Source organism: Oncorhynchus mykiss, chromosome 6 (assembly GCF_013265735.2).
Source record: "Oncorhynchus mykiss isolate Arlee chromosome 6, USDA_OmykA_1.1, whole genome shotgun sequence".
Lineage (NCBI taxonomy): Eukaryota > Metazoa > Chordata > Actinopteri > Salmoniformes > Salmonidae > Oncorhynchus > Oncorhynchus mykiss.
Genome location: NC_048570.1, coordinates 37,050,592 through 37,077,857, shown reverse-complemented (window position 1 = coordinate 37,077,857; position 27,266 = coordinate 37,050,592). Strand labels below are relative to the sequence as shown.

The 27,266-nt window shown below is 41.7% G+C and overlaps 2 protein-coding genes across 4 annotated transcripts; both read left to right on the top strand.

Moving 5' to 3' along the window:
• Positions 1-142: 142 nt before the first annotated feature.
• Positions 143-9,066, top strand: ncaph (non-SMC condensin I complex, subunit H). 2 transcript variants are annotated; one of them, XM_021606363.2, is made up of 18 exons: positions 143-315; positions 845-1,064; positions 1,177-1,267; positions 1,534-1,626; positions 1,930-2,047; positions 2,245-2,396; positions 2,822-3,011; positions 3,346-3,428; positions 3,696-3,916; positions 5,329-5,474; positions 5,613-5,719; positions 6,041-6,160; positions 6,635-6,742; positions 6,964-7,110; positions 7,327-7,437; positions 7,764-7,840; positions 8,124-8,199; positions 8,673-9,066. In XM_021606363.2, exons 2-18 carry the CDS (start codon positions 850-852, stop codon positions 8,730-8,732), a joined length of 2,115 nt encoding a protein of 704 aa, XP_021462038.2. In that variant the 5' UTR covers positions 143-315; positions 845-849; the 3' UTR covers positions 8,733-9,066. The 2 variants fall into 2 exon arrangements, with proteins under 2 accessions (XP_021462038.2, XP_021462037.2); XM_021606362.2 differs by having other exon boundaries at positions 7,761-7,840.
• A 3,761-nt stretch (positions 9,067-12,827) lies between these two features.
• Positions 12,828-27,157, top strand: vamp8 (vesicle-associated membrane protein 8 (endobrevin)). 2 transcript variants are annotated; one of them, XM_021606361.2, is made up of 3 exons: positions 12,828-13,039; positions 22,675-22,827; positions 24,994-27,157. In XM_021606361.2, exons 1-3 carry the CDS (start codon positions 13,025-13,027, stop codon positions 25,177-25,179), a joined length of 354 nt encoding a protein of 117 aa, XP_021462036.1. In that variant the 5' UTR covers positions 12,828-13,024; the 3' UTR covers positions 25,180-27,157. The 2 variants fall into 2 exon arrangements, with proteins under 2 accessions (XP_021462036.1, XP_021462035.1); XM_021606360.2 differs by having other exon boundaries at positions 12,835-13,039; positions 22,672-22,827.
• The last annotated feature ends 109 nt before the right edge of the window (positions 27,158-27,266 follow it).

Genomic DNA, 27,266 nt, shown 5'->3' with positions numbered 1-27,266 from the left:
TCATGGTAGTACAGAATGGTAGTATAGGGGCAGTTCGTGATTGATCGTACATGCCAGCACAGTAGGTCGCGGCATGCACAAGAAACCTCTCTGCCCAAAATGTGGGTATGGGCGGAGTTGAGTGTTTACGTTCTTGATTCCACGTGGTGACGTATACTGTCGTTACGTAAACCGTTCGGCGCAAAAATTCAAATGTTCTCAGGAAGAAAAGTGCATCAGTACAAAGTAAAACACGCTTTATGTTAATTTAGGCAGTTTAATCTTTATATTAAGAAAGATACGTTCACTGTTGCAGAAGCGTTGGATATAATCGAGGTAATGTATGAAATCGAGCTACAGCTTTTTTGTTTTCATCCAGCATTCGTAGCTAGCTAGCGTAAGCTAAAACATGTTTTGTAGGATAGCAAGTTAGCTAACGTTAGCTAGTTCACTCAAAGATGTCAGATACCTATAGCAATTTAGCAAACTAATCCAGCGTGTCATGTCTTTAAGCTACATCGTTGGTTAGTTAACGATGGTATCACTGCTAACCGTAACAACAATAACAAACGATACCTTGCTCTATCTAGCTAACATTAGCTAGCTAGGCTGGATTTTGCTTGCAGCCCTGCTAACTAGCTACGGTTACTTGCCAACAACAAAATGTTATTACTGCTTTGATGGTCAAATCAAACCTTCTTTGCATTGGTAGTGTTAGCTTAGGTTCCTACATTTAACTGTTGAATTTAACAGATAATGGCAACGGTAGCTAGTTACAGTATAACTTGTCTACATGCAACTTTTGGAAGCAGAGAGGAATAGAGAACTGAAAGTGCATCACTGTGTCCGTTTCTCCCCCGGACAGTCACGATGAGCGCATCCTCCACACCCATCTCCCGGGTGCGTCAGTGGGCCTCACCGTCCCTGAAGCACAAGGGCGCCTCTCCTGCCGCCATCAGCACACCGCTCCTCGCATCTTTCCCGGGCAACGATGATGAGCTGGAGCGGCGTCAGAGGCGCAGATCCCGGGTCATTGATCTGCAAGCCGCTTCTGACTCTTCGTTTAATGAATCTACCTCTCATAGGTAGGGCACCCCAGACCCTCTTTTTGCTAGTAATCAAGTTAACTCGATCTTTACAGGTGTCATATTGATTTGTTAGACCTTTGTATAAGATTCAATCCGTGTTTGTATTCAGCACCACCGGGACCCCTGCCGCTGTGCCTAAGCTGTCAAATGCACAGATCTCAGAGCATTACTCCACCTGCATCAAACTTTCCACTGAAAATGTAAGCAGAATGTCCATTCACATATTTACTATCTTTAACAGCCACTTCTAAGAGGGTCAGAATCCATCCCAAGGAAATGTTGTTGCTCTCCCTCCTCATGTCTTATTGCCAGGTCGCAATTGTAAATGAGAACTTGTTCTCAACTTGCCTACCTGGTTAAATAAAGGTAAAATAAAATAAATAAAAAAATTACATCATATCTCCAACCATGCAAGTTATTAGAAACTGGCATCTCAGATGTACAAAGCCTTCTTCTATTTTTGTAGAAAATTACCACCAAGAATGCATTTGGTCTCCACCTGATTGACTACATGGCTGACATCCTCAAACAGAAAGATTCTGAGCTCACAAATTTCAAGGTATTGCTTTAGACAAAAATTATTCCATTGTAGTTTCTGTTTATTTGTCTCTTTGAATTTCCTTTTTACACAAGACTTTCTTCAGATGTGTGCTACTGTTCAGGAGATGAAAGTATAATCTGGTAATCGAGAGAGAAGAAATGCACTTATAGCCCAACCACTTAAGATAGTCATTGTTTTTATAGGCCTACTCCAAAATAATTAAGCTTATGATAGACTATTCATTTAACTTTACTGGCCTAGTGTCTGTTGGCTGTATGAGAGAGTAACCATCTCATACTATTTCTATCTGTCCTTGCCAAGGTGGCAGCGGGTACCTTGGACGCCAGCACTAAGATTTACGCGGTCAGAGTGGATGCTGTCCATGCTGATGCCTACAGAGTGCTGGGAGGACTGGGTGCTGAGACCAAGCCTGGGGAAGGTGATCACCTCTTAACTATAACATCTATAAACTGTCCCGTTTTTTCCAAATGACAAACTATTCCCCCTATAGTGCACTACATTTATCCAGGGTCCATAGGATAGTGCACTATATAGGGAATAGGGTGCAACACTGACTTTCTGTAATTTAATAAAATATCAACAGCTTCTGTTTGAACCTTGTCTGTCTGTGTGTAGAGCATGGAGCAGGGGCAGGAGGAGAGATGGAGGAGGGGGCTGAAGGTGAGCTGGCTGCTAAGCAGGTGGTGAAGAAGAAGAGGCCTCCCAAGAAGACTGTGGAGCAGAACCTGAGCAACATCAACAGCTCTGAGTCTGAGAGGAAGTGTGAGGTAAGGGTCTTCGAGACTGGTAGCCAAACGGTGCTTGAGTCCCAAATGGCACCCTCTTCCCTATATCACATTTGATTGTTCACATACACATACTGTATATTGCTGGTCTAGCAAAATGCTACACCTGCAATATAGGGAAGGATCTGGTCAACAGTAGTGCACTATTTAAGGAATAGGGTGCCCTTTGGGATGCAACCCAGGCTACGCTTGTGTTCATTGTGGATTCACCTGGAAATCTTTGAGATTGATAGCCAGACACTGAATAGAGATGGAATTGATTAGGAATGCCTTGATTTAATGTGAGGCCTTATTATCATATTTACTGAGAGTATGGATCCAGTCTGGGTTGTGAGTTTCTACAAAGCTCATTCATGGTAAACTCACACATATTATCCCCCTCCTCGTTATCGTCCCTCCAACTCCAGGTGGACCCCATGTTCCAGCGCATGGCGTCGTCCTTCGATGAGAGCAGCACGGCAGGTGTCTTCCTGTCAGTGTTGTTCAGTGAGGACAGTCGCTGTGAGCTCCTCTTTCCCTCCCACATGACCCTGTTGCACTCCAGGCCCGCTTACTCCCAGCCTCCACCGCAGCACGTCCCTGCAACGCCCTTCACAGGTAACACTGACCGTGTCGTCACACTTTGAGCCATATATAGCAAGCGCCTCAGAGTAGAAGTGCTGATTTAGGATCAGTTTTTCCTTTTAAATAATATGAATAAGGGGAGCCTGATATCATCAGCACTTCTAATCTTATATGCATGATAAATTCAGCTCCTGGGCTGTTTTTGTTGTGTACTACCCCCTAATGGACTAGCATAGTATCTCTTGATTTTAGCAGACACATCTGGTTCTACTGATCATTGAGTGATGCTGTAAGCTAAGGTATTGGCAGTTGGCCTACATGTTCCGATAATAGTATCAAGCATGTAAAGATGTTGTGTGATTGACAGGTGGTCTCCAGCGGATCCAGGAGAAGAGCTCTATCTGCCCTTCCCTGGCAGACTTCTCTTTCACCAGCTGGAACCCTGACCAGGTCAGAGCAACATATACACAGCCTGTGTCTCAAATGGCATCCTTTTACCTATATGGTGCACCACTTTTGACCAAGGCCTATAGAGCACTGGTCAAAAGTAGTGTAGTGCACTATATAGGGAATAGGGTGCCATTTGGGACACACATGTCTTTATTTTTGTTTGGAAATGATACAGATGGTCAGATTGGATGTATAGTTTGAAACGGTAGCTATACAGCCTCAGAGTATCTTAACCACAGTCTCTATATAAACTCTTGTCCTATACAGACCATAAACCAGATGCTGGAGAAGATAAAGCAGGGGGATCACGTGTTTGACGTGAACGCGGAGGCAGACGAGGAGGAGTGTCAGGACTTTGGGGATGATTTTGATGGAGACTATGAGGAGGGTCAGGGGGACCATGGTGGCGACGGCTCCAAGGAACACGGTGGCGACGGCTCCAAGGAACACAAGGATCGCTGTGAGGCTGGAGGGCCCGGGAGAGGAAGGTGAGGATATTGAGTTTTTTTCTTTTCTTTTTTTACAGGGTGTTAACAACCTAGGGGTAATGTACTGAGTACTTTTATTTTTTTGGTGCTCTGCTTGTCTATCCCTGTAGAGGATCCCAGGGATGTTTCATGAGGCACCAAGGGTTATTCCATTTCTAAATGGGTCAGGTAGCTTGAAGTGACTTTGATCTGTCTTGAGTTTTTACCATGATCTCCTGAGTGTTAAAACATTTTTTATGGCAGTAACACACTCAGACCCAGTAAAGCGTCTGTCAGCAGTTGAAACGATAACAAAAAGCTGAGTGATGAGGCTGGAGAAATGTAACCACTCTCAAATTCATAGAGAGAGCTATGGATGCAGGGACTGACCAGAAACATTTGTTTTAACCATGTTTGGAGGCTATTTTGTTTACAGACATTGGAGTAAAACAAGCGTATATTTAATGTTCTGATGGGCTATGACCGTTGAACTTAGCTCATGAGGCATTTATAAGTTACGTTCTTCAAGAGTCAATGGGTATACACTGGGTGTACAAAGCATTAGGAACACCTTCCTAATATTGAGTTGCAGCCCCCCCCCCCCCCCCCCCCCCCCCCCCTCAGAACAGCCTCAATTCATCGGGGCATGGACTCTACGAGGTGTTGAAAGCGTTCCACAGAGATGCTGGCCCATGTTGACTCCAATGCTTCCCACAGCTGTGTTAAGTTGGCTGGATGTCCTTGGGGTGGTGGGACCATTCTTGATACACACTGAAAACTGTTGAGCATGAAAACTGCTTTGAAAACAGCTTTGCAGTTCTTGACACAAACCAGTGCGCCTGGAACCTACTACTGACCCCGTTCAAAGGCACTGAAATATTTTGTCTTGCCCATTCACCCTCTGAATGGCACACAATCCATGTCTCAAGGCTGAACTTTTTTGTTGTTGACTTGTCTCCTCCCCTTCATCTACACTGATTTGAAGTGGATTTAACCAGTGACATCAATAATGGATAATAGCTTTCACCTGGTCAGTTTGTCATGAAATGGGCAAGTGTTCCTAATGTTTTGTGCACTCAGTGTATATCATTCATTTATAAGAAGGGGAAAAAAGTTACCCCTTTTAAATATCCAGTTTAGATGTCAGGATGACTCTGGATAGAAACAGATCTACGACTGGCTATGAGCTACTTAACTTTGATTTGAACTTCAGTCCAGACATAAAGCTTTAGAATTTAGTTACTTATCAGAGCAGAAGTAATTTGTCTTACAGAACTGATGATGTGTTAGTAAGTTAGTTAATTTGTTATTTTACACAAATGGGGCCGTTCATTTTTTTCAGCCTAGACTTAAAAAGACAAAACATCAGTTCTTATTATAATTCATCTCAAATAAATTTGAACATGGTTCTGTGATGTTATGACTGTTCACAGGGATGTGATTCCCATCGGAGAGGGGGACATAGCCACCATGTGTCTGCAGCTGTCCGATCAGCCCAGAGAGTACTCCTACTTCAGCCCCAGGACCATGGCTACCTGGGCAGGCCCTGGCTACTGGCGCTTCAAACCTCTGCACAAAAGTGAGTGGTGGTTGTACACAGAGAGCCATGTTGTAGATGTTGTTTACCTATGTTTGGGATATTCCCTTAACAGCATTGCCCTCCAAATATATCTGAATTCTTCCCTTCTTGCTCTCTTGTCTCGCTCTGTGTGTTTAGAGGACAACGTGCCTGAGAAGGAGGGTCGCAAGAGAAAGCCAAAGAAGGCCTTTGAAATCGACTTTAATGACGATGTCAACTTTGACACCTACTTCCGCACCACTAGAGTAAGCCCTTGGTTGCCCCTGTAGTTCGCTGATGCAATCCCTCTCAATTTATCCTCATTGTTTGATCCGTACCCAAGAATATCACTCACTAAATGCCAGTTTTCTGAGGCATTGCCATTGTGACAATTGTGTACGTTTGTTTTGATGCTAATACGTGGGTCAAGTGTCTTAACAATCCCAGGCTATGTGTGAGGCAGTTTCATGTTAGTCACTGCAACAGAGGAAGTGTGATTGTAGTTGCTGATGGAGTTTTCCCACCATTCATAAATGGACTCAAACAGTTCTCTCACTTCTGTCTTATGTTCCTTTCTGTTCTCCCAGGCCGCTACCACTAACACCAAGTCAGCCCTCAGCACAAGAAACAAGAAGAACACTCTGGCTGCAGACTTCCAGTTCCCCCCTGAGACCCTGTCCCAACTCAGCCTTAAGCCCGCCAGCACAGTACGGTCTCCCTTCCACTCTCTTTATCCCAACAACCAGCAAGGAATAAACAGCATAGAAATAAATGTAACTCCACACCAGTTGACCCTGTCGCGCGTGTCTATGGCGATACAGGGGGACAGTGGTGTGCTTAAAACTATGTGCAGCCGCCACCAATCAGACCCTCATCACCGTAGCTGACTGGAACTGATATGCTGCTACAATGTTGTCCATTGTACTATTAACAGTTTTGATTCGCACGCCTTCTCTCACTTTCTCTCTGCCCTATTTATTACCCCTTTGACCTATCCCCCTCAATCCTTTTCTTTTTCTCTCACTGTTCTTACACACACACACACACACACAAAGAGGGGAAAATGACACATTTAATGTAGAACCTTGATGGTGAACATTGACCAATTAGAAGTGAGAATTGTGATGCCACTCACACACGTGATGTGCTCTATGTCAGTTAACTTGTGTGTTCTACGTCAGTTATGTAAAGAGGGTCAGAAGAGGTTGTCTGGAGAGCTGGGGGAAGGCATCGGAGACTATGACTACAACAATGCCAATGACACAGCCAACTTCTGCCCCGGACTGCAGGTCTGAAACCACCCGACTGTTAATCTCACACTGTCTTTTTCAACGTTTCATTTCCCTCGGATACCTTTATTTCACCTTTGTAATAAGTAGCCATTATAACAGCATTATTTATCCCTCATAAAATGCCACATTTTGGACCCTCAATTGTTTAGTAGCTGCTTCAAATAATGGGGTAATCTCTCTCTACATCTCTATCAATCTATATATATAATATATATAAGGGTGGTGAAAGTGATGATGATGGTGAAGGGTTCAGTGGGGGTACAGATGACGCCCAGCCTTCTGTGGATGGTAAACCCGCCTCCTCACAAGACCATGACGACGTGTCCACCTATGGGGAGGATAACCTGGTGCCCGAGCCATACAGGGTAAGACTGGAGGGAAGGGGAAGCCAATGTTTAGCAAGTGTGTTTTTGAAAAGTTTGCATTTGAAGACCGTGGCCAGATAAACAAGACCAAAGCATGTTTTGCTGTCTTACCTTGTCCATAGACTGCTTACATGGCATGGGAACCAACATCTTGTTTTCTAAATTGGCTGAATTATCCCTTTTAAATGTTAAGCCTAGCTTTACTTTTCATTTCAGGTGAACAAGATTGAGATAAACTACGCCAAGACAGCCAAGAAGATGGACATGAAGAGGCTCAAGAACACCATGTGGAATCTTCTGACTGACAGTCTGGAAAAACCAGCCAAGGTTAGTTAATTTGAAGTCTTTCCGTGTTTCTTTCCCACCAGGTCTCATTGATTGTATTATGTGGTCTGCAAATGTTTTTTGTTGTTTTTTCTCAATGCCTCTTCCCTACAGACCTGGGTTCAAATACTATTTAAAATTGTTCAAATACTTTAAGTGTTTGCTTAAGTCTGCCTGGAGTGCCAGGTGGGCAGTGTTTGCATTTTACTATTGGTACCATTGTAACGGGCAAGCGCAATCAAGCTCAGATGAAGTATTTGAAATTATTTTGAAAAGTATTTGAACCCAGGACTGCTTCCTTGTGATTAACAGTGTTGTGTTCTCAGCAGGAGGTTGAAAATGTGGAGACTTCAGAAGTGTCTGGGGAGAAGCTTTTCAGCCAGACCACACAGACCCTGCGTCAAAGGTACCCAGCCTTAATATCAGCACTGGGCCCATTCTCAAATGGCTCTAGTGTTCTTTCTCAGCTGCCATTGGAGAACAACTTGGAAATTGTGGTGGATTTGCTTCTTATTTTTTTCTTAAACTAGTAGCTAGATGGACATGAATAATTTATTTAGACTGCTGCCAACTGAGGGCCTTTGGATGGTCCAAACATTCACTTGCTCAAATGGATGTAGATAGGACATGCGTGCTGATAAATAATGTAATAAACCCCATGTCTTCTCCTTCCTCTCCTGTCACTTAAGCTTGCCCCCCAACATGGCTCAGAACCTGTCCGTGCCCCTGGCGTTCGTCGCCCTGCTGCACTTGGCCAATGAGAAGGTGAGTAGCTACTCCTCTGACTGCCAGCATCATAGCATTCCTAAAATAATTTGGTTCTAGACATGGTTATTATGTTGACATATAACATGTAGTTGTACAAAGCTACATTATTAACAAACAAACCAAATATTTAGAGGTTTTATTAGTTGAGAGGGGTTTTGGAAGGAATCATGGTGTACTTTAATTGATCTTGGCTGTGCTAAATAGGCTGCGTTTACACAGGCAGCCCAATTCTGATATTCACTAATTGGTCTTCACGTGACCAATCACATGAGATTTTCATATCAGATCTTCTTCAGAGCTGATCTGATTGGTCAAAAAAAATACAATTATTGGGCTGCCTGTGTAAACGCAGCCAAATAAACTTGAAATTAGTCTTTAATTTCAGATAGTCATCGGTATCAACTGTTATCACTTTGTTGAGTGTGAAGAGTTCATCACAGCACTCACTCATTCATTGTTTCATTCAACAGAATTTGGAGCTCATCAAGGTGGACGACATGTCAGATATCATCATCAAGCAAGGTCAATGAAAAGGGATAGACAATGGGACAATTTCACTTTTTCTATGTGTATATGATGAATTATGGGCCATTCATGTCAAGCAAAGGCACCCTCACATTTAGATTTTGAGCCTGTGAAAGATGTTATTTCTCAAATGTATAATAAGTGGCCCTTTTAAAATGACTCATCTATTTTATTACCTGAAGTGTTTTAAACATTTACCTGTACTTTGTTTAATCTGTCCTTTTCCCCCCCCCCTCTACGTCTATTGTGTGTAGATAATATAAATCCTTCACTCCTGCCTTCCTCACAACGGTGGAATGTACATACATACCAAAACAAATAAAACATTTGTTTTCTAAATGACCTGTTTCCTGTGTACAAACAAAAGCAAACTGCAGGGTAGCCCTTTTTTAGCGAATGGTTATTTATGCTGCACCTTATTCTACAGTAAACAGACGTCATTGGATTGTAGCGAACTCCCTGCAGCCTTGTCACAGAGAGGTTGTGTCCCAAATGGCACCCTTTTCCTTACATAGTGCACTACCTTTTACCAGAGCCTTAAGGCAATAAAGTGCCATTTGTTACGCAGACACATGGTTAAAACCGGTTGGTCAGGGTTAGCAGTGCAGATGGGCTGGGTGATACTGCATCAGCATGACTGGTACAGCAGGTGCGACTGGGCTGGGTCCAATCACGCACACATGGCTGGCTGTAGAGGGATGTTTGCAAGGTTATAGTCTGAGAATATTTTGTATACATGTTACACTGCCTCAAACTCTATTCAACATGATTCTATATGGAATGATGAATGCATCATTCCATATATCATTCTGAATGATGAATGCAGGGCATCGCATTCCATACCTTGACTGACACACTACATTTGGAATTTAAAAGCAGATAATGACTGAAAGTGCACTGCAAAAATGTATGCATGCGACTACTATAAATCACTCTAGATCAGAGCCTCTGCTAAAGGACAAATGTAAATGCAATAATTGCTTTCCATAGACCCACTCAGCATTAACGGGGTATCACATAACGTGCTGTATGAGGAGATTTAGCTTGACACTTGTCTATAAGCATCAAAAGCTTACAGCAAACAGCCTACCAGTAGCAGCACAAGACTGTCGACCTAAAAGCTTGTCTGAACCGCCGTCAGATATAGTAGCCCATCTCAGCATGTGAGATCCATCCTGTTAGACAACATCCATCTTTATCACTGGGATGTTAAGAGGGGAGTCATGCACCCCAGAAAATCAGAGGGGGCACAAATATGTGAGTATAACTGGGGGGTGGTCCAGAGGGCTAGGCCCTCCGTCTGTAAATTGTAGAATGTAGCTTTTTTCAAACACCTGAAACCGTGTTTAACTGCAATCTAAAGCCATAACCATCATGCTTAATTGTATGTAAAGAATATATATATGTATGTAAATGTACCTGCATGTCTAAGCATACCTCTTGAGCTGTCTGTATCCTCCTGACTGGTGTTTTGTTTTATTTTTACTAAATATGCTTCTCTGCATCTGCTAAAAATCTGGGTAAAAGATTGAAAGGAATGTGAGTCTTATTTAGTACATTTAGTAATTGCTTACTTTTCTGAAATATACCAACCTTGCCATCTAATATAGTTAGACAAGCTAGCTACTCTAACTTGATTGATAACCTGAAATAGCTCCTTGGTAGCTAGTTGGGAGATAGCTTTAGCTAGCCTAGATTGGGAACCTAATACCATACAATTTCTAGGTGGCTCGTAGTATTACAGAGAAACCAGGGTTTGAAGCCGGTTCATGGAACAGAACTGAAAATCTGAAAAATAAATAAATGTTTAATTCAAGGAACAGAAATGGAACCTTGAAAGAAAGTGATCCATACTGTTCCGGAAAATAGCCTTTATTTTAAAAGCATGGGAAACAGTTAATAATTGTATTTTACATTCCCGGCAAACAAACTGCCTTTGCAAAGCCCTCACTCAAAAATGTATTCCAGTCTCTGCCTGCAAGCTGAAAATCTATGCCGGTATGTGTTTAGGCTACCTGCCCCTCCCCCCTCTGAAGCATAGGCCACTGACATTACATTTACGCTTGATTCAGAAGATAGGGAGAGATTTTTCATTAGCTAGAGAAGAATGGAATAACTTTTTCAATGCTAGTTAGGCACCTAAAGGACTCACAGACCATGAGAAACAAGATTCTCTGGTCTGATGAAGCCAAGATTGAACTATTTGGTCTGAATGCTAAGCGGCACGTCTGGAGGAAACCTGGCACCATCCCTACGGTGAAGCATGGTGCTTGCAGCATCATGCTGTGCGGATGTTTTTCAGCGGCAGGGACTGGGAGACTAGTCAGGATCGAGGGAAAAATTTACGGAGCAAAGGAGGAGTGGCTTCGGGACAAGTCTCTGAGTGAGCCCTTGAGTGGCTGAGCCAGAGCCCGGACTTGAACCCAATCGAAAATCTCTGGAGAGATCTGAAAATAGCGGTGCAGTTTCGCTCCCCATCCAACCTGACAGAGCTTGAGAGGATCTGCAGAGAAGAATGGGAGAAACTCCCCAAATACAGGTGTGCCAAGCTTGTAATGTCATACCCAAGAAGAATCGAGGCCGTAATAGCTTCCAAAGGTACTTCAACAAAGTACTGAGTAAAATGTCTGAACACTTATGTAAATGTGATGTTTCAGTTTAGTATTTTTATACATTTGCTAAAAAAATGTAAAATCATTTTTTTTCTCTGTCATTATGGGGTATTGTGTGTTGTTTGATTGGGTGGGGTGGGGGGGATTATTTAATCCATAAGGCTGTAACGTAACAAAATCTGGAAAAAGTGAAGGGGTCTGAATACTTATCCGAATGCACTGTAATCAGTGGTGTAAAGTACTTAAGCAAAAATACTTTAAAGTACTACTTAAGTAGTTTTTGGGGGGGTATTTGTACTTTACCTTACTATTCATATTTTTGCCAACTTTTACTTCACTACATTCCCAAAGAAAATAATGCACTTATTACTCCATACATTTTTCCTGACACCCAAAATTACTAATTTCATTTTGACAGGAAAATGGTCCAATTCACACATTTATCAAGAGAACATCCCTGGTCGTCCCTACTGCCTCTGATCTGGCGGACTCACTAAACACAAATGCTTTGTTTGTAAATTATGTCTGAATGTTGGAGTGTGCCCCTGGCTATCCGCCAATAAAAAATGTCATCTGATTTGATTAATATAAAGAATTTGAAATGGTTTATACTTTTACTTTTGATACATAAGTACATTTTAGCAATTCTATTTACTTTTGATCCTTAAGTATATTTAAAACCAAATACTTTTAGACTTTTACTCAAGTAGTATTTTACTGGGTAACTCACTTTTACTTGAGTCATTTTCTATTAAGGTATCTTTACTTTTACTCAAGTATGGCAATTTAGTACTTTTTCCTCCACTGACTAATTCATGTAATGCATGTCATAACAAGATGCCCAGAGCTTCAAGCTTTCTTCTCAACACTCATTCTCTCCACACCTACAACATTTTTGTTTACGCATTTAAACAACTAGCTTGCCTGCTCTATCCTCACCAACTGGTGAAGTAATTTAATGAACTAAATGTAAAAACTGTTGATTTCACAAGTAAAAAAATGAACAGAAAGGAAGGATATATATATATAAACCAGTACTTTTTGGGGGTTTGGAAACCAGTTCAGAACTTTATTTTGCTAGTTGAAACAGTGGAACAAAACCTCAAAAATATTTTTGGTTCCAAACCCTGAGAGAAACAAGCAAAAATGTACATATTTTTTTATTTTTTGAAACAGGACAAATCTGATGGGGCACGTACCCCTGTGCCCCCTATGGGCATGACAGCTGATAGGGGTGAGATGTCAATCCACCTGCTGCTGTATATTATACAGTGCATGCACACAGATAAATTGCAGGTAAAAAGGAAAATGTTCTTTACTGTAATCTCCAGGCCCCAGCATATGAACACATAACTATTATCAAGAATGCTGATGTGAAAGTGTGTGGGTCAACCAGCATCAACGACATTCTCCTGAGTTGGGTCTACTTTTTCTTACTTGCGGCAGGTGTACCTTAGAAGGCCGCGTTTTACGCCCTCACGAGGATGCAAGTGGAAGCGAAATATTCGAGCAGGGTCAAAGCGAAGCGATTCACTTTGAGGGAGAAAACAACAACCCAGGAAGTAGGTAACGTAATCGGCTGTTGAACGGGGACCACAAACTCAATACAAAAGTTCGACACATTTAATGCATCAGGATCAAATAAGTTATCGCTCGGGTGGCAAAGGACTCCATTTTCCAACAACATGTCTAATGATATGGTAGGTGCTGGACCAGTCGTTATTTTCTGATGTGCTTGAAATATTTTGTTTTGTATAGAAAACAAAACATTACAGCGTTATAACCCGTCTCAGTCGAGTCCACACAGTCTATCCTTCTCACTTGAGAATCTAAATGTATCAGGTTGATAATTTCGTCTCCTGTTTGGGCTTCATATTATGTAATGAAAAGGTTCTGTTTTGCCCTCACCGCAAATTCTTTCTGACCAAGATGTCGTGGCAATGTCGTTTTTGAGGAAATGGACCAAAGTGTTAAAATTGTACATTTCTCTACTGGCGCCTGCGCAACAGTTGTTACTTTTGGGTAGTATAGTTTGATTTGATAATCACACTTGAATGTAGCCAAATCTATTTATTAGACAACAATAAAAACAACAATAACAATAAAGCTTGAAACAATATCTTGGACAATATTACAAGAAAACTGTAATTAGTTAACACCTCAAAGACAACCTCAGCATGAAGCTTCAACTGTGTAAATTTGAAGGATATGATAGTCAAATATACAAGGCTAACTCAAATACTACACCTTACTCTTTATGGGCTCTACGGGAGAATACTGGAAAACCCCGTATGAACTTACTGTGGAATACTTTACTGTGCTTCCTCCTCAGGAGAGGATGTAATAAAGTCTTGAAGTTTACTGAACAAAAATATAAACACAACATGTAAAGTGTCGGTTTCATGAGATGAAATAAAAGACCTCAGAAATGTTCCATGTGCACAAAAGCTTATTTCTCTTATTATGTGCAGACATTTGTTTACATCCTTGTTAGTGAGCATTTCTCCTTTGCCAAGATAATCCATCCACCTGACAGGTGTGGCATATCAAGAAGCTGATTAAACGTGATGATCATTACACAGGTGCAGCTTGTGCTGGGAATAATAGAAGGCCACTATAAAATGTGCAGTTTTCACACACAACACAATGCCACAGATGTCTTATGTTTTGAGAGAGCGTGCAATTGGCATGTTGACTGCAGGAATGTCCACCAGAGCTGTTGCCAGAGAATTTAATGTTCATTTTTCTACCATAAGCCACTTCCAATGTCATTTTAGAAAATTTGGCAGTACATCCAACTGGCCTCACAATCGCAGACCACATGTAACCACGCCAGCCCAGGACCTGCACATCCGGCTTCTTCACCTGTGGGATCGTCTGAGACTACCCATCTGGACAGCTAATGAAACTGTGGGTTTGCACAACCATAGAATTTATGCACAAACTGTCAGAAACTGTTTCATCGTCCTCACCAGGGTCTTGACTGCAGTTGGGCATCCTAACTGACTTCAGTGGGCAAATTCTCACCTTTGATGGCCACTGGCACACTGGAGAAGTGTACTCTTCACAGATGAATCCTGGTTTCATCTGTACCAGGCAGATGGCCAGGCAGATGGCAGAAAATGGCGTTGTGTGGGCGAGCGGTTTGTTGATGTCAACGTTGTGAGCAGAGTGTCCCATGTTGGAAGTGGGGTTATGGTATGGGCAGGCATAAGCTATGGACAACGAACACAATTGCATTTTATCAATGGCAATTTGAATGCGCAGAGACACAGTGACCAGATCCTGAGGCCCATTGTCGTGCCATTCAACTGCCGCCATCACCTCATGTTTCAGCATGTTTCATGCACGGCCCCATGTCACAAGGATCTGTACACGATTCCTGGAAGCTGAAAATGTTCCAGTTTTTCCATGGCCTGCATACTCACCAGATATGTCACCCATTGAGCATGTTTGGGGTGCTCTGGATCAACGTGTACGACAGCGTGTTCCGTTTCCCGTCAATATCCAGCATCTTCGCACAGCCATTGAAGAAGAGTGGGACAACATTCCACAGGCCACAATCAACAACCCGATCAACTCTATGCGAAGGAGATGTGTCGGGCAGCATGAGGCAAATGGTGGTCACACCAGATACTGACTGGCTTTCTGATCCATGACCCTTTTTTTATGGTATGTATGACCAACAGATGCATATCTGTATTCCCAGTCATTTGAAATGGACTGATTTTCTTTATATGAACTGTAACTCAAGTAAAATCTTAGAAATTTTTGCATGTTGCATTTATATTTTTGTTCAGTGTACAATTGACTAAAGGGATGATTCCTAAAAGGAACATTTTTTTTTTGTATTTCCATTAAATATAATCCATAGAAGGGTCCTTTTGGAGGAAAGATTGTTGACATATTTGACATTTGTACCTTAAAGCATAATTGAAAAAAATAATAAATTGAAGAGGTATATTTGTGACATTTTGGCTTTACCCTTTAAGACTACATAATTTTTTGTCTGTAGGTGCTACAAAGCGAAAATGTGTGTCATATGAAGCTTTACCGCTGACTCTGTAATATTAGTAGTATATTGAATATTGAAAATATATTCATGGATAAAATATGATTTTGCAAATGTTCTACATATTGTTTAACATAATATACTCTACAGGCATATCAAAGTTCCTGAGTGGTATTCCTGCTACTTTTAGGGTTATGGTCCAATTTGTAAGCGTTACTAACATAGTGAATGTATAAATGGATTCAAAAGGCTAGCTCTCTGCTGGTTATTTGCAGGGTGTGCAATGGTACAAGTAAAAGAAGTGCTGTGATTGGTTACATTGCTTACTATGCCAATTTCTCTATAAAATGGGCCATAACCTTAAAACTAGCAGAGATCCCACTGGAACTTTGATATGCCCATAGATCAATTTATTATGTTCAACAATATTCACGTGTATATTTTTCAGTATTCATAAATTAATGTAAGACAATTGTTATTGAAATGAAATACTACTCCTATTACAGAGCAAGCAATAAAGATTCAAATGACAACAATTTTTGCTTTGTAGCACCTACAGATGAAACATTAGATCTGGAATTCATAGCGTTGAAACTGCCACGTCCGTTTGCGGTATGACAACAAATAAGATGCTACTTCAAACAACAAACACTGTTTTTTTTTCCCCGTCGGACATCATTGCACCTATAACAGAACATCAGAGTACACATTTCATATTTTACCATGATGCTGAATGCTCATTCCCTCAAAACAATAACAAATGCGCTTGGGGTGACGCTGTTGCGCCTATCGCGGATCTCAGCTTTAGAGAATGTCTGGGTAAGACCAAAATGTTACAAATGTTCCAACTTCAATTGATTATTCCTCAATTAAGCTTTAAGATACAAATGTCAAATATGCAGTACCAGTCAAAAGTTTGGACACACCTACTCATTCAAGGGTGTTTCTTTATTTGGACTATTTTCAACATTGTAGAATTATATTGAAGACCTCTACTATGAAATAACACATGGAATTATGTAGTAACCAAAAAAGGGTTAAACAAATCAAAATATATTTTAGATTCTTCAAAGTAGCCACTCTTTGCCTTGATGACAGCTTTGCACACTCTTGGCATTCACTCAACCAGCTTCACCTGGAATGCTTTTCCAGAAGTCTTGAAGGAGTTCCCACATATGCTGAGCATTTATTGGATGCTTCTCCTTCACTCCGCGGTCCGACTCATCCCAAACCATCTCAATTGGGTTGAGGTCGGGGGATTGTGGAGGCCAGGTCATCTGATGTAGCACTCCATCACTCTCCTTCTTGGTAAAAATAGCCTTACACAGCCTGGAGGTGTGTTGGGTCATTGTCCTGTTGAAAAACAAATGATAGTGCCACTAAGTGCAAACCAGATGGGATGGCGTATCGCTGCAGAATGCTGTGGTAGCCATGCTGGTTAATGTGCCTTGAATTCTAAATAAATCACAGTGTCACCAGCAAAGCACAATCACACCTCCTCCAGGCTTCACGGTGGGAACCACACATTTGGAGATAATCCGTTCACCTACTCTGCGTCTCACAAAGACACAGCAGTTGGAACCAAAAATCTCATATTTGGACTCATCAGACCAAAGACAGATTATCACCAGTCGAATGTCCATTGCTCGTGTTTCTTGGCCCAAGCAAGTCTCTTCTTATTATTGGTGTCCTTTAGTAGTGGTTTCTTTGCAGCAATTCAACCATGAAGGCCTGATTCACACAGTCTCCTCTGAACAGTTAATTTTGAGTTGTCTGTTACTTTAACTCTTTGAAGCATTTATTTGGGCTGCAATCTGAGATGTAGTTAAATCTAATGACCTTATCCTCTGCAGCAGCGGTAACTAAGGGTCTTCCTTTCCTGTGACGGTCCTCATGAGAGCCAGTTTCATCATAGCTCTTGATTGTTGTTACATTATAGCCTTATTCTAAAATCTACACACAATACCCCATAATGACAAAGTGAAAAGTTTTTTTTTTAAATGTTTGCAAATCAATTTAAAATAAAAAACAGAAATAACTTCAGACCCTTTGCTATGAGACTAGAAATTGAGCTAAGGTGCACCTTCTTTCCATTGATCCTCCTTGAGATGTTTCTACAACTTGATTGGATTCCACCTGTGGTCAATTTAATTGAAAAGACACACACCTGTCTATATAAGTTTCCACAGTTGACAGTGCATGTCAGAGCAAAAACCAAGCCACGAGGTTGAAGGAATTACCCGTAGAGCTCCGAGTCTGGATTGTGTCGAGGCACAGATCTGGGGAAGGGTACCAAAACATTTCTGCAGCATTGAAGGTCCCCAAGAACACAGTGGCCTCTAGCATTCAGAAATGAAACACGTTTGGAACCACCAAGACTCTTTCGACAGCTGGGTGCCCGGCCGAACTGAGCAATCAGGGAAGAAGGGCCTCGGTCAGGGAGATGGCCAAGAACCCGAGGGTCACTCTGACAGTGCTCCAGAGTTCCTCTGTGGAGATGGGAGAACTTCCAGAAAGACCACTATCTCTGCAGCACTCCACCAATCAGGCCTTTATGGTAGAGTGGCCAGACGGAAGCCACTCCTCAGTAAAAGGCAAATGACAGCCCGCTTGGAGTTTGCCCAAAAGCACCTAAAGGACTCAGACCATGAGAAATAAGATTCTCTGGTCTGATGAAACCAAGATTTAACTCTTTGGCCTGAATGTCAAGCGGCATGTCTGGAGGAAACATGGCACCATCCCAACTGTGAAGCATACTGGTGGCAGCATCATGCTGTGGGGATGTTTTTCAGTAGCAGGGACTGGGAGATACCCAAGATGACTCAATGCTGTAATCGCTGCCAAAGCTGCTTCAATAAAGTACTGAGTAAAAGGTCTGAATACGTATGTAAATGTGATATTTCAGTTTTTTTATTTTATATATACAGTGCCTTGCGAAAGTATTCGGCCCCCTTGAACTTTGCGACCTTTTGCCACATTCCAGGCTTCAAACATAAAGATATAAAACTGTATTTTTTTGTGAAGAATCAACAACAAGTGGGACACAATCATGAAGTGGAAGACATTTATGAGACATGGAGACATTTATTGGATATTTCAAACTTTTTTAACAAATCAAAAACTGAAAAATTGGGCGTGCAAAATTATTCAGCCCCCTTAAGTTAATACTTTGTAGCGCCACCTTTAGCTGCTATTACAGCTGTAAGTCGCTTGGAGTATGTCTCTATCAGTTTTGCACATCGAGAGACTGACATTTTTTCCCATTCCTCCTTGCAAAACAGCTCGAGCTCAGTGAGGTTGGATGGAGAGCATTTGTGAACAGCAGTTTTCAGTTCTTTCCACAGATTCTCGATTGGATTCACGTCTGGACTTTGACTTGGCCATTCTAACACCTGGATATGTTTATTTTTGAACCATTCCATTGTAGATTTTGCTTTATGTTTTGGATCATTGTCTTGTTGGAAGACAAATCTCCGTCCCAGTCTCAGGTCTTTTGCAGACTCCATCAGGTTTTCTTCCAGAATGGTCCTGTATTTGGCTCCATCCATCTTCCCATCAATTTTAACCATCTTCCCTGTCCCTGCTGAAGAAAAGCAGGCCCAAACCATGATGCTGCCACCACCATGTTTGACAGTGGGGATGGTGTGAGCTGTGTTGCTTTTACGCCAAACATAACGTTTTGCATTGTTGCCAAAAAGTTCAATTTTGGTTTCATCTGACCAGAGCACCTTCTTCCACATGTTTGGTGTGTCTCCCAGGTGGCTTGTAGCAAACTTTAAACAACACTTTTTATGGATATCTTTAAGAAATGGCTTTCTTCTTGCCACTCTTCCATAAAGGCCAGATTTGTGCAATATACGACTGATTGTTGTCCTATGGACATGTTTAAAGCTTGGGAAGTCTTTTTGTATCCAAATCCGGCTTTAAACTTCTTCACAACAGTATCTCGGACCTGCCTGGTGTGTTCCTTGTTCTTCATGATGCTCTCTGCGCTTTTAACGGACCTCTGAGACTATCACAGTGCAGGTGCATTTATACGGAGACTTGATTACACACAGGTGGATTGTATTTATCATCATTAGTCATTTAGGTCAACATTGGATCATTCAGAGATCCTCACTGAACTTCTAGAGAGAGTTTGCTGCACTGAAAGTAAAGGGGCTGAATAATTTTGCACGCCCAATTTTTCAGTTTTTGATTTGTTAAAAAAGTTTGAAATATCCAATAAATGTCGTTCCACTTCATGATTGTGTCCCACTTGTTGTTGATTCTTCACAAAAAAATACAGTTTTATATCTTTATGTTTGAAGCCTGAAATGTGTCAAAAGGTCGCAAAGTTCAAGGGGGCCGAATACTTTCGCAAGGCACTGTATTTGCTAAAATGTCTAAACCTGTTTTTGCTTTTGGGGTATTGTGTGTGTAGATTAATTAGGGGGGGACTATTTAATCCATTTTAGAATAAGGCTGTAACCTAACAAAATGTGGAAAAAGTCAAACGGTCTAATCTTGGCCGGAGTTTAGGAAGTTGGTAGGTACTTTTACTGTGTTAGTTGCCAGGTCTGTATGGTCGTGAAGGGTACATTGTAGACGGACCACTCTAGGCTCAACATCAATGTCTTACAGTAGCTCCATAAATCCACAACGTCCCTGAGATGTATTTTAAAACAGAATCTTTGGTGATGGTTGGGAAATTAAAACCTTATAGGCTACAATGTTATTGACCAACATGTTAGGGAAATGACTTGGCATTTAGAAGTACATTTTAGAGCAATCTATGATAGAGGTTCAATGGAACATAACATTCTTCAGCCCTGTTCAAGCCTATACTCTCACACAAAAATTAATTTATTCTTAGTTCACAGTAGTTATCCCAGATGAACAACTGTTCGTTCAGGTTCATGTACACATGAGCTACTCTCTGAAACAGATTTACTATGATTTGATGGCAACCTCTGACCAGACTGGGATTAATTTAGTGAAGGTTATCTGAGAAAGGAAACTGGAATTAGTTTGCTGTCAAACATCATTATTATCTATAGCTTGCCCTGGTCCCAGATTTGTTTGTTGCTGTAATTGTCAAACATGTTTGGCATGATAGCACAGACTGGCACTTATTTACTGACCTAAGATCCATAATTAATCATTTATGTTAGCGAAGGGATTATCTGTTGGATGTACTTTCTCTATCAGAGCAGACAGACATACACTATATATTCAAAAGTATGTGGACACCACTTCAAATCAGTGGATTTGGCTATTTCAGCCACACCGGTTGCTGGCAGGTGTATAAAATCGAGCACACAGCCATGCAATCTCCACATACAAACCTCGAACCAGGCCTAATTGCCCAACATCAGTGTGCAACCATTATAATGCTCTTGTGGTTGAATGGAAGCAAGTCCCCGCACCAATGCTCCAACATCTAGTGGAAAGCCTTCCCAGAAGAGTGGAGGCTGTTATAGCAGCAAAGGGGGGACCAACTCCATATTAATGCCCATGATTTTATAATTAGATGTTCAACGAGCTTCAAAAGGGCTTGCTTCTCAAGTATATTTGAGTAAGATTCTGTGTAATACTGCATGTAGCCTACTAGTGTCTCTATCATCAGTGAACTTCCTTTGTTCATCAGTATGTAATGTTTCGCTCTCAATGGGACTTGTCATTTGATAGCAGTCTGCCATTCAGTATGCCTCATGCAGGCAGAGCCCTGTGCCGGGAGAGAGCAGGTTGTGAAGGAGAGAGCGAGGAGACTCACCGAGTGGAAAGAAAGAAAGAAGAGATTCCTGTGTTTGTGAGCCAGAGGGCTCACGGGGTTTGGAAGAAATGTGCAACACCCCCCCCCCCCCCCCCCCTTCTCTCACATATAGTGGGGCAAAAAAGTATTTAGTCAGCCACCAATTGTGCAAGTTCTCCCACTTAAAAAGATGAGAGAGGCCTGTAATTTTCATCATAGGTACACAGACAAAATTAGAAGAAAAAAATCCAGAAAATCACATTGTAGGATTTTTAAAATTTATTTATTTGCAAATTATGATGAAAAATAAGTATCTGGTCACCTACAAACAAGTGATTGACCTGCAGAGAGCTGGGACCAAAGTAACAAAGCCTACCATCAGCAAGGGCATTGGAGATGAAACACACTGCCCGGGCAACAAAGGAGTGGCTTCCTAAGAAGCATTTCAAGGTCCTGGAGTGGCCTATCCAGTCTCCAGATCTCAACCCCATAGAAAATCTTTGGAGGGAGTTGAAAGTCCGTGTTGCCCAGCAACAGCCCCAAAACATCACTGCTCTAGAGGAGATCTGCATGGAGGAATGGGCCAAAATACCAGCAACAGTGTGTGAAAAAGTATTGAGAAACTTTTGTTATTGACCAAATACTTATTTTCCACCATAATTTGCAAATAAATTCATAAAAAATCCTACAATGTGATTTTTCAGGATTTTTTTTCCCTCATTTTGTCTGTCGTAGTTGAAGTGTACATACGATAAATTACAGGCCTCATCTTTTTAAGTGGGAGAATTTGCACAATTGGTGGCTGACTAAATACTTTTTTGCCCCACTGTACGTATAGTATTGGCATAACACTTCAACGCCTTATAGCATCTTTTACACTTCAAGGTGTCAAAGTTCACACAGCAAGCTGTCTGAAATATGAACGGAAATTACATATGCACAAACTACTATGCAAATAAAAAAACATGGGGAGTGATGAACAGTTACAGGGGCCTTTCTTTCATATACGCCTCCTGGCAATGCAGTTACAGGGGCCTTTCTTTCATGTACACCTCCTGGCAATAAAATAGGCCTAGTTGAAAGATGCATATGTTCCTGATTCTGACTTGGATCGTTGGGTGTATTCCAAACGGAAGCAAATGGATTTGAATTTGTCCAATAGAAACTCTCGTTTTCGTTGCAAAATGTTCTCAATTTGGAGTGAACGGTTGCCCTTGCAAAACTTTTTGGACCAATGATTACACCTGTTTTTTGTGTGCAGGTCTTACGTCATCATTAAAAGGCAGTTATGACTTGTAGATATGACCTAAAGATACAGCACATACAGGTGTAAATCTGCTCCACAGGGTCCCCTGCCTACTGTTGTAAATTGATTTTTGATAAAGCTTTTGTAAGAGAATACAAATGAACTCACGCAGATATTACCAGTTTCCAAAAACATGTGCAGAAGCGTATTATCCTCATTGACCTCTCTCGCTCTCTCTCATGCTCTTTCTCTCTCTCTCTCATGCTCTTTCTCTCTCTCTCGTGTTCTATTACTTTCTTTCTCTCATGTTCTATCACTGTCTGTCTCTGTTTTTCTCCAGGAGAAGGGTGAGGTGGTGGAGCAGGACAAGGTGAAGACCCTGCAATCTCAGGTGGATGGGGTGAAGGACATAATGACCCAGAACGTGGACCGGATCCTGGCCCGGGGTGAGAGGCTGGATGACCTGATGGGCAAGTCAGAGGACCTGCAGGCTGGGGTCAGTCCTACAACACTGTTCTTCCCCTATTGTGTGCTCCTCTACTGTTTTTAAAAAATATATATTTCATAGTTAATCCAAATTAGGTATCCATAATTGGATTTAAAGTAGTCTATGGACTTAGAGTTTGTGACCCACAGTTTGGGTTTGTGTAGTGTACTTCAGTTTAAATCCAATTAAATCAAATAAAATCAAATTTATTTATATAGCCCTTCGTACATCAGCTGATATCTCAAAGTGCTGTACAGAAACCCAGCCTAAAACCCCAAACAGCAAGCAATGCAGGTGTAGATGCACGGTGGCTAGGAAAAACTCCCTAGAAAGGCCAAAACCTAGGAAGAAACCTAGAGAGGAACCAGGCTATGTGGGGTGGCCAGTCCTCTTCTGGCTGTGCAGGGTGGAGATTATAACAGAACATGGCCAAGATGTTCAAATGTTCATAAATGACCAGCATGGTCGAATAATAGTAAGGCAGAACAGTTGAAACTGGAGCAGCAGCACGGTCAGGTGGACTGGGGACAGCAAGGAGTCATCATGTCAGGTATTCCTGGGGCATGGTCCTAGGGCTCAGGTCCTCCGAGAGAGAGAAAGAAAGAGAGAAGGAGAGAATTAGAGAACGCACACTTAGATTCACACAGGACACCGAATAGGACAGGAGAAGTACTCCAGATATAACAAACTGACCCTAGCCCCCCGACACAAACTACTGCAGCATAAATACTGGAGGCTGAGACAGGAGGGGTCAGGAGACACTGTGGCCCCATCCGAGGACACCCCCGGACAGGGCCAAACAGGAAGGATATAACCCCACCCACTTTGCCAAAGCACAGCCCCCACACCATTAGAGGGATATCTTCAACCACCAACTTACCATCCTGAGACAAGGCTGAGTATAGCCCACAAAGACCTCCGCCACGGCACAACCCAAGGGGGGGGGGGCCAACCCAGACAGGATGACCACATCAGTGAATCAACCCACTCAGGTGACGCACCCCCTCCAGGGACGGCATGAGAGAGCCCCAGTAAGCCAGTGACTCAGCCCCTGTAATAGGGTTAGAGGCAGAGAATCCCAGTGGAAAGAGGGGAACCGGCCAGACAGAGACAGCAAGGGCGGTTCGTTGCTCCAGAGCCTTTCCATTCACCTTCCCAATCCTGGGCCAGACTACACTCAATCATATGACCCACTGAAGAGATGAGTCTTCAGTAAAGACTTAAAGGTTGAGACCGAGTTTGCGTCTCTGACATGGGTAGGCAGACCGTTCCATAAAAATGGAGCTCTATAGGAGAAAGCCCTGCCTCCAGCTGTTTGCTTAGAAATTCTAGGGACAATTAGGAGGCCTGCGTCTTGTGACCGTAGCGTACGTGTAGGTATGTACGGCAGGACCAAATCGGAAAGATAGGTAGGAGCAAGCCCATGTAAGGCTTTGTAGGTTAGCAGTAAAACCTTGAAATCAGCTCTTGCCTTAACAGGAATCCAGTGTAGGGAGGCTAGCACTGGAGTAATATGATACAATTTTTTGGTTCTAGTCAGGATTCTAGCAGCTGTATTTAGCACTAACTGAGGTTTATTTAGTGCTTTATCCGGGTAGCCGGAAAGTAGAGCATTGCAGTAGTCTAACCTAGAAGTGACAAAAGCATGGATTAATTTTTCTGCATCATTTTTTGGACAGAAAGTTTCTGATTTTTGCAATGTTACGTAGATGGAAAAAAGCTGTCCTTGAAATGGTCTTGATATGTTCTTCAAAAGAGAGATCAGGGTCCAGAGTAACGCCGAGGTCCTTCACAGTTTTATTTGAGACGACTGTACAACCATTATGATTAATTGTCAGATTCAACAGAAGATCTCTTTGTTTCTTGGGACCTAGAACAAGCATCTCTGTTTTGTCTGAGTTTAAAAGTAGAAAGTTTGCAGCCATCCACTTCCTTATGTCTGAAACACATGCTTCTAGCAAGGGCAATTTTGGGGCTTCACCATGTTTCATTGAAATGTACAAATCAATTGAAATCAAACTTGCATTTAAAATTCGCAATACACTTTACAGTAAAACAAAATGCATTATACACACACACACACACACAGTTTGCAAAGCAGTGGTTACTGCAAAACAATGCAAATGGTATGATTTTTGTTAGCATATTTCTAATAGCATCCCATCTCTCCCTTAGGCTCAGAACTTCAAGCACACGTCTCAGAAGGTGGCTCGTTCCTACTGGTGGAAGAACATGAAGCTGTGGGTGGTGATAGTGGTCATCGTCCTCATCATAATCCTCATCATTGTACTGCTCGCCACTGGAGTCATCCCTACTAGCTCGCCTGCTCCCCCTCTTCCCACACCCACAAAAGCGCAATAACCCCCCCATGGCGGAGACACATATTTACAGTACATCACACACACGCACATACACACTCACATACTTGTTAGCTTACTTACCACCTGAGCAATTTCTTTCAAGAGAAGCCCAACTTCGAGACCAACTTGGCTCATGATCAATAGCTACTGTTGACTCTATAGTTCAACAATGCGTCATCACTTTGAAATGATGCATGTTGGCTTTTATGAATAACCCTCACTTATTTGCACATTTTCTCCCTTTTTCTTAAATACATCAGTCTCAACTCTTGTACTGCTTCACACCCTCCATCTAACCAGTCTTTGGCCATTCAAACACCATATGGTTCATTTGAAGAAAAAAAACGACTAACTCCCCCATCTCTGTTAATGCTGGGCCGCAAATATTTTTCAGGGAAGACCAAAGTACTAATTAAGGGGTAGATATTGTCATTGTAGCCTATATAATGTTATTTGTGACACATTTCTAAATTCATGCTGGTATTTATTTGGCATTTATGGTTTCTATTAATTTGGTGTTTTGAGGGTATGTAATGTGATCCACACACAGTCAGGGGTAAGGAGTTAAGCCTCCAAGAGGTCGAAGGTCAGGACAGATTTGAATGGGTGAACATGGGAGATATGAAAAGATTTGTGCTGTAGAGATGTGTTTGTCATGGTCATTGTTGCTGATATTTATTTTAAATTGTTTGTATAGTTAGTCTTTTCTCACTTTTTCACCGTATTTGAATGGGTTTTAGCTGAGCTGGTTACTAGAACGGTTGTCACAGTGTTTTGGTTTTGAAAGATGGGAGAACAGATTTTCTTACTTGCAATGTTACAGTTAAAGAAAGCATCGGAGGCCACAGACGAGACACAGGCTGGTGGGAACTGAGAGAGGGAAAGAGAGAATGGTGGGAGACTCTGGAGAAGTGAAAGGTCTTTACACCTCTATCCATGACCTTCTGATACTCCATCATACATAACCTGCTGGAACTCTTGTCAGGACCTATGCTTGTTATCATGTTCCATGCACCCAGGTCTTGGAAACCCTGGCTAACTCCAGTCAAGCTGCTGTGAGAGAGGGATGATTGAACAGCTAACAAGTCCCCTGCTGGTCTAAACTAATGTCTGAAGCTCCTATGACTGCTGTCACGACATGGCTTAGTTACTGCCTTGTTTTAGGAAGACACTATCTTTCAATTGTAATGTACTGTAATTCAGTCATTGCTTACCTATTTCTTCCCCTTTATTTCTTTGCCCACTTTAATCTTAATTCCCCCAAAATGTATTAATTCTGGTAATGTAATCTTGACTCCATTAAAACGATAAATTGCAGAGTAGCTTTTGGTACATGTATTCTTTAGCTACTTTAGCCTTTTAACTTGTCCCACTGCCCACTCCAATGGTGCAATACCATCTGAGCTTTGGAGAGGTCAAGGGGTTAACTCCCATGCGTGTATATAGTTCATGTTTAGTTTTTTCACCTGTTAGTACATTTGTAAACCATCCAAGTAGTGTAACATTGAGGTTCATTTAAGGCTATTTGTCATCTCTTCTGAACATCTTTTGTTTTTCATATTACTGTATTAATGTTATTTTTAATCAACAATACCAATGAAGGAGTATGATATGACATGCTTGGATTAAAAAGTGTCTACATACTTAGAAAATGCCTGACACCTTTTATAATGGGAAATTATTGAAGTACAATTTTGCCTTAATCCCTTAATTAAAAGTATGAGCACATAAAAAAATATATTAAAAAATTTAAAAAATTATAAGGCTGCCACCATAATGTGCCTTGCTATAGTCCGATCATAAAGGTCAGATATGTGTAGCCGTGGGGCGCCGGGCCAGAGATATGATATTTTAGACCAGTAGGATGTATTGGGAATTTGGGCCAGTTACAATTGCTGGAGAATGATTTGTTTTTCATTCATTGATAGAGTTCAACTATGTTGTTTCTGATTCGTTATATAATAAATAGTATTACCCTACTCAGTGATTTAGTTTTGTTCTTTCGTACTGTCTCAAATGATATTTGCTTGATCGTAAAGTCACAAGAGGGAGACACATCACACTAACACAAAGAGGTTGGTGTAGTTG

Excerpts from the sequence above, each read along its gene's own strand:
- ncaph (XM_021606362.2), top strand. The coding sequence starts at position 850 with ATGAGCGCATCCTCCACACCCATCTCCCGGGTGCGTCAGTGGGCCTCA. Across the intron at positions 1,627-1,929 it reads CTGAGCTCACAAATTTCAAG|GTGGCAGCGGGTACCTTGGA; the intron begins GTATTGCTTTAG and ends GTCCTTGCCAAG. Across the intron at positions 7,841-8,123 it reads ACACAGACCCTGCGTCAAAG|CTTGCCCCCCAACATGGCTC; the intron begins GTACCCAGCCTT and ends CTGTCACTTAAG.
- vamp8 (XM_021606360.2), top strand. Across the intron at positions 22,828-24,993 it reads CAGAGGACCTGCAGGCTGGG|GCTCAGAACTTCAAGCACAC; the intron begins GTCAGTCCTACA and ends TCTCTCCCTTAG.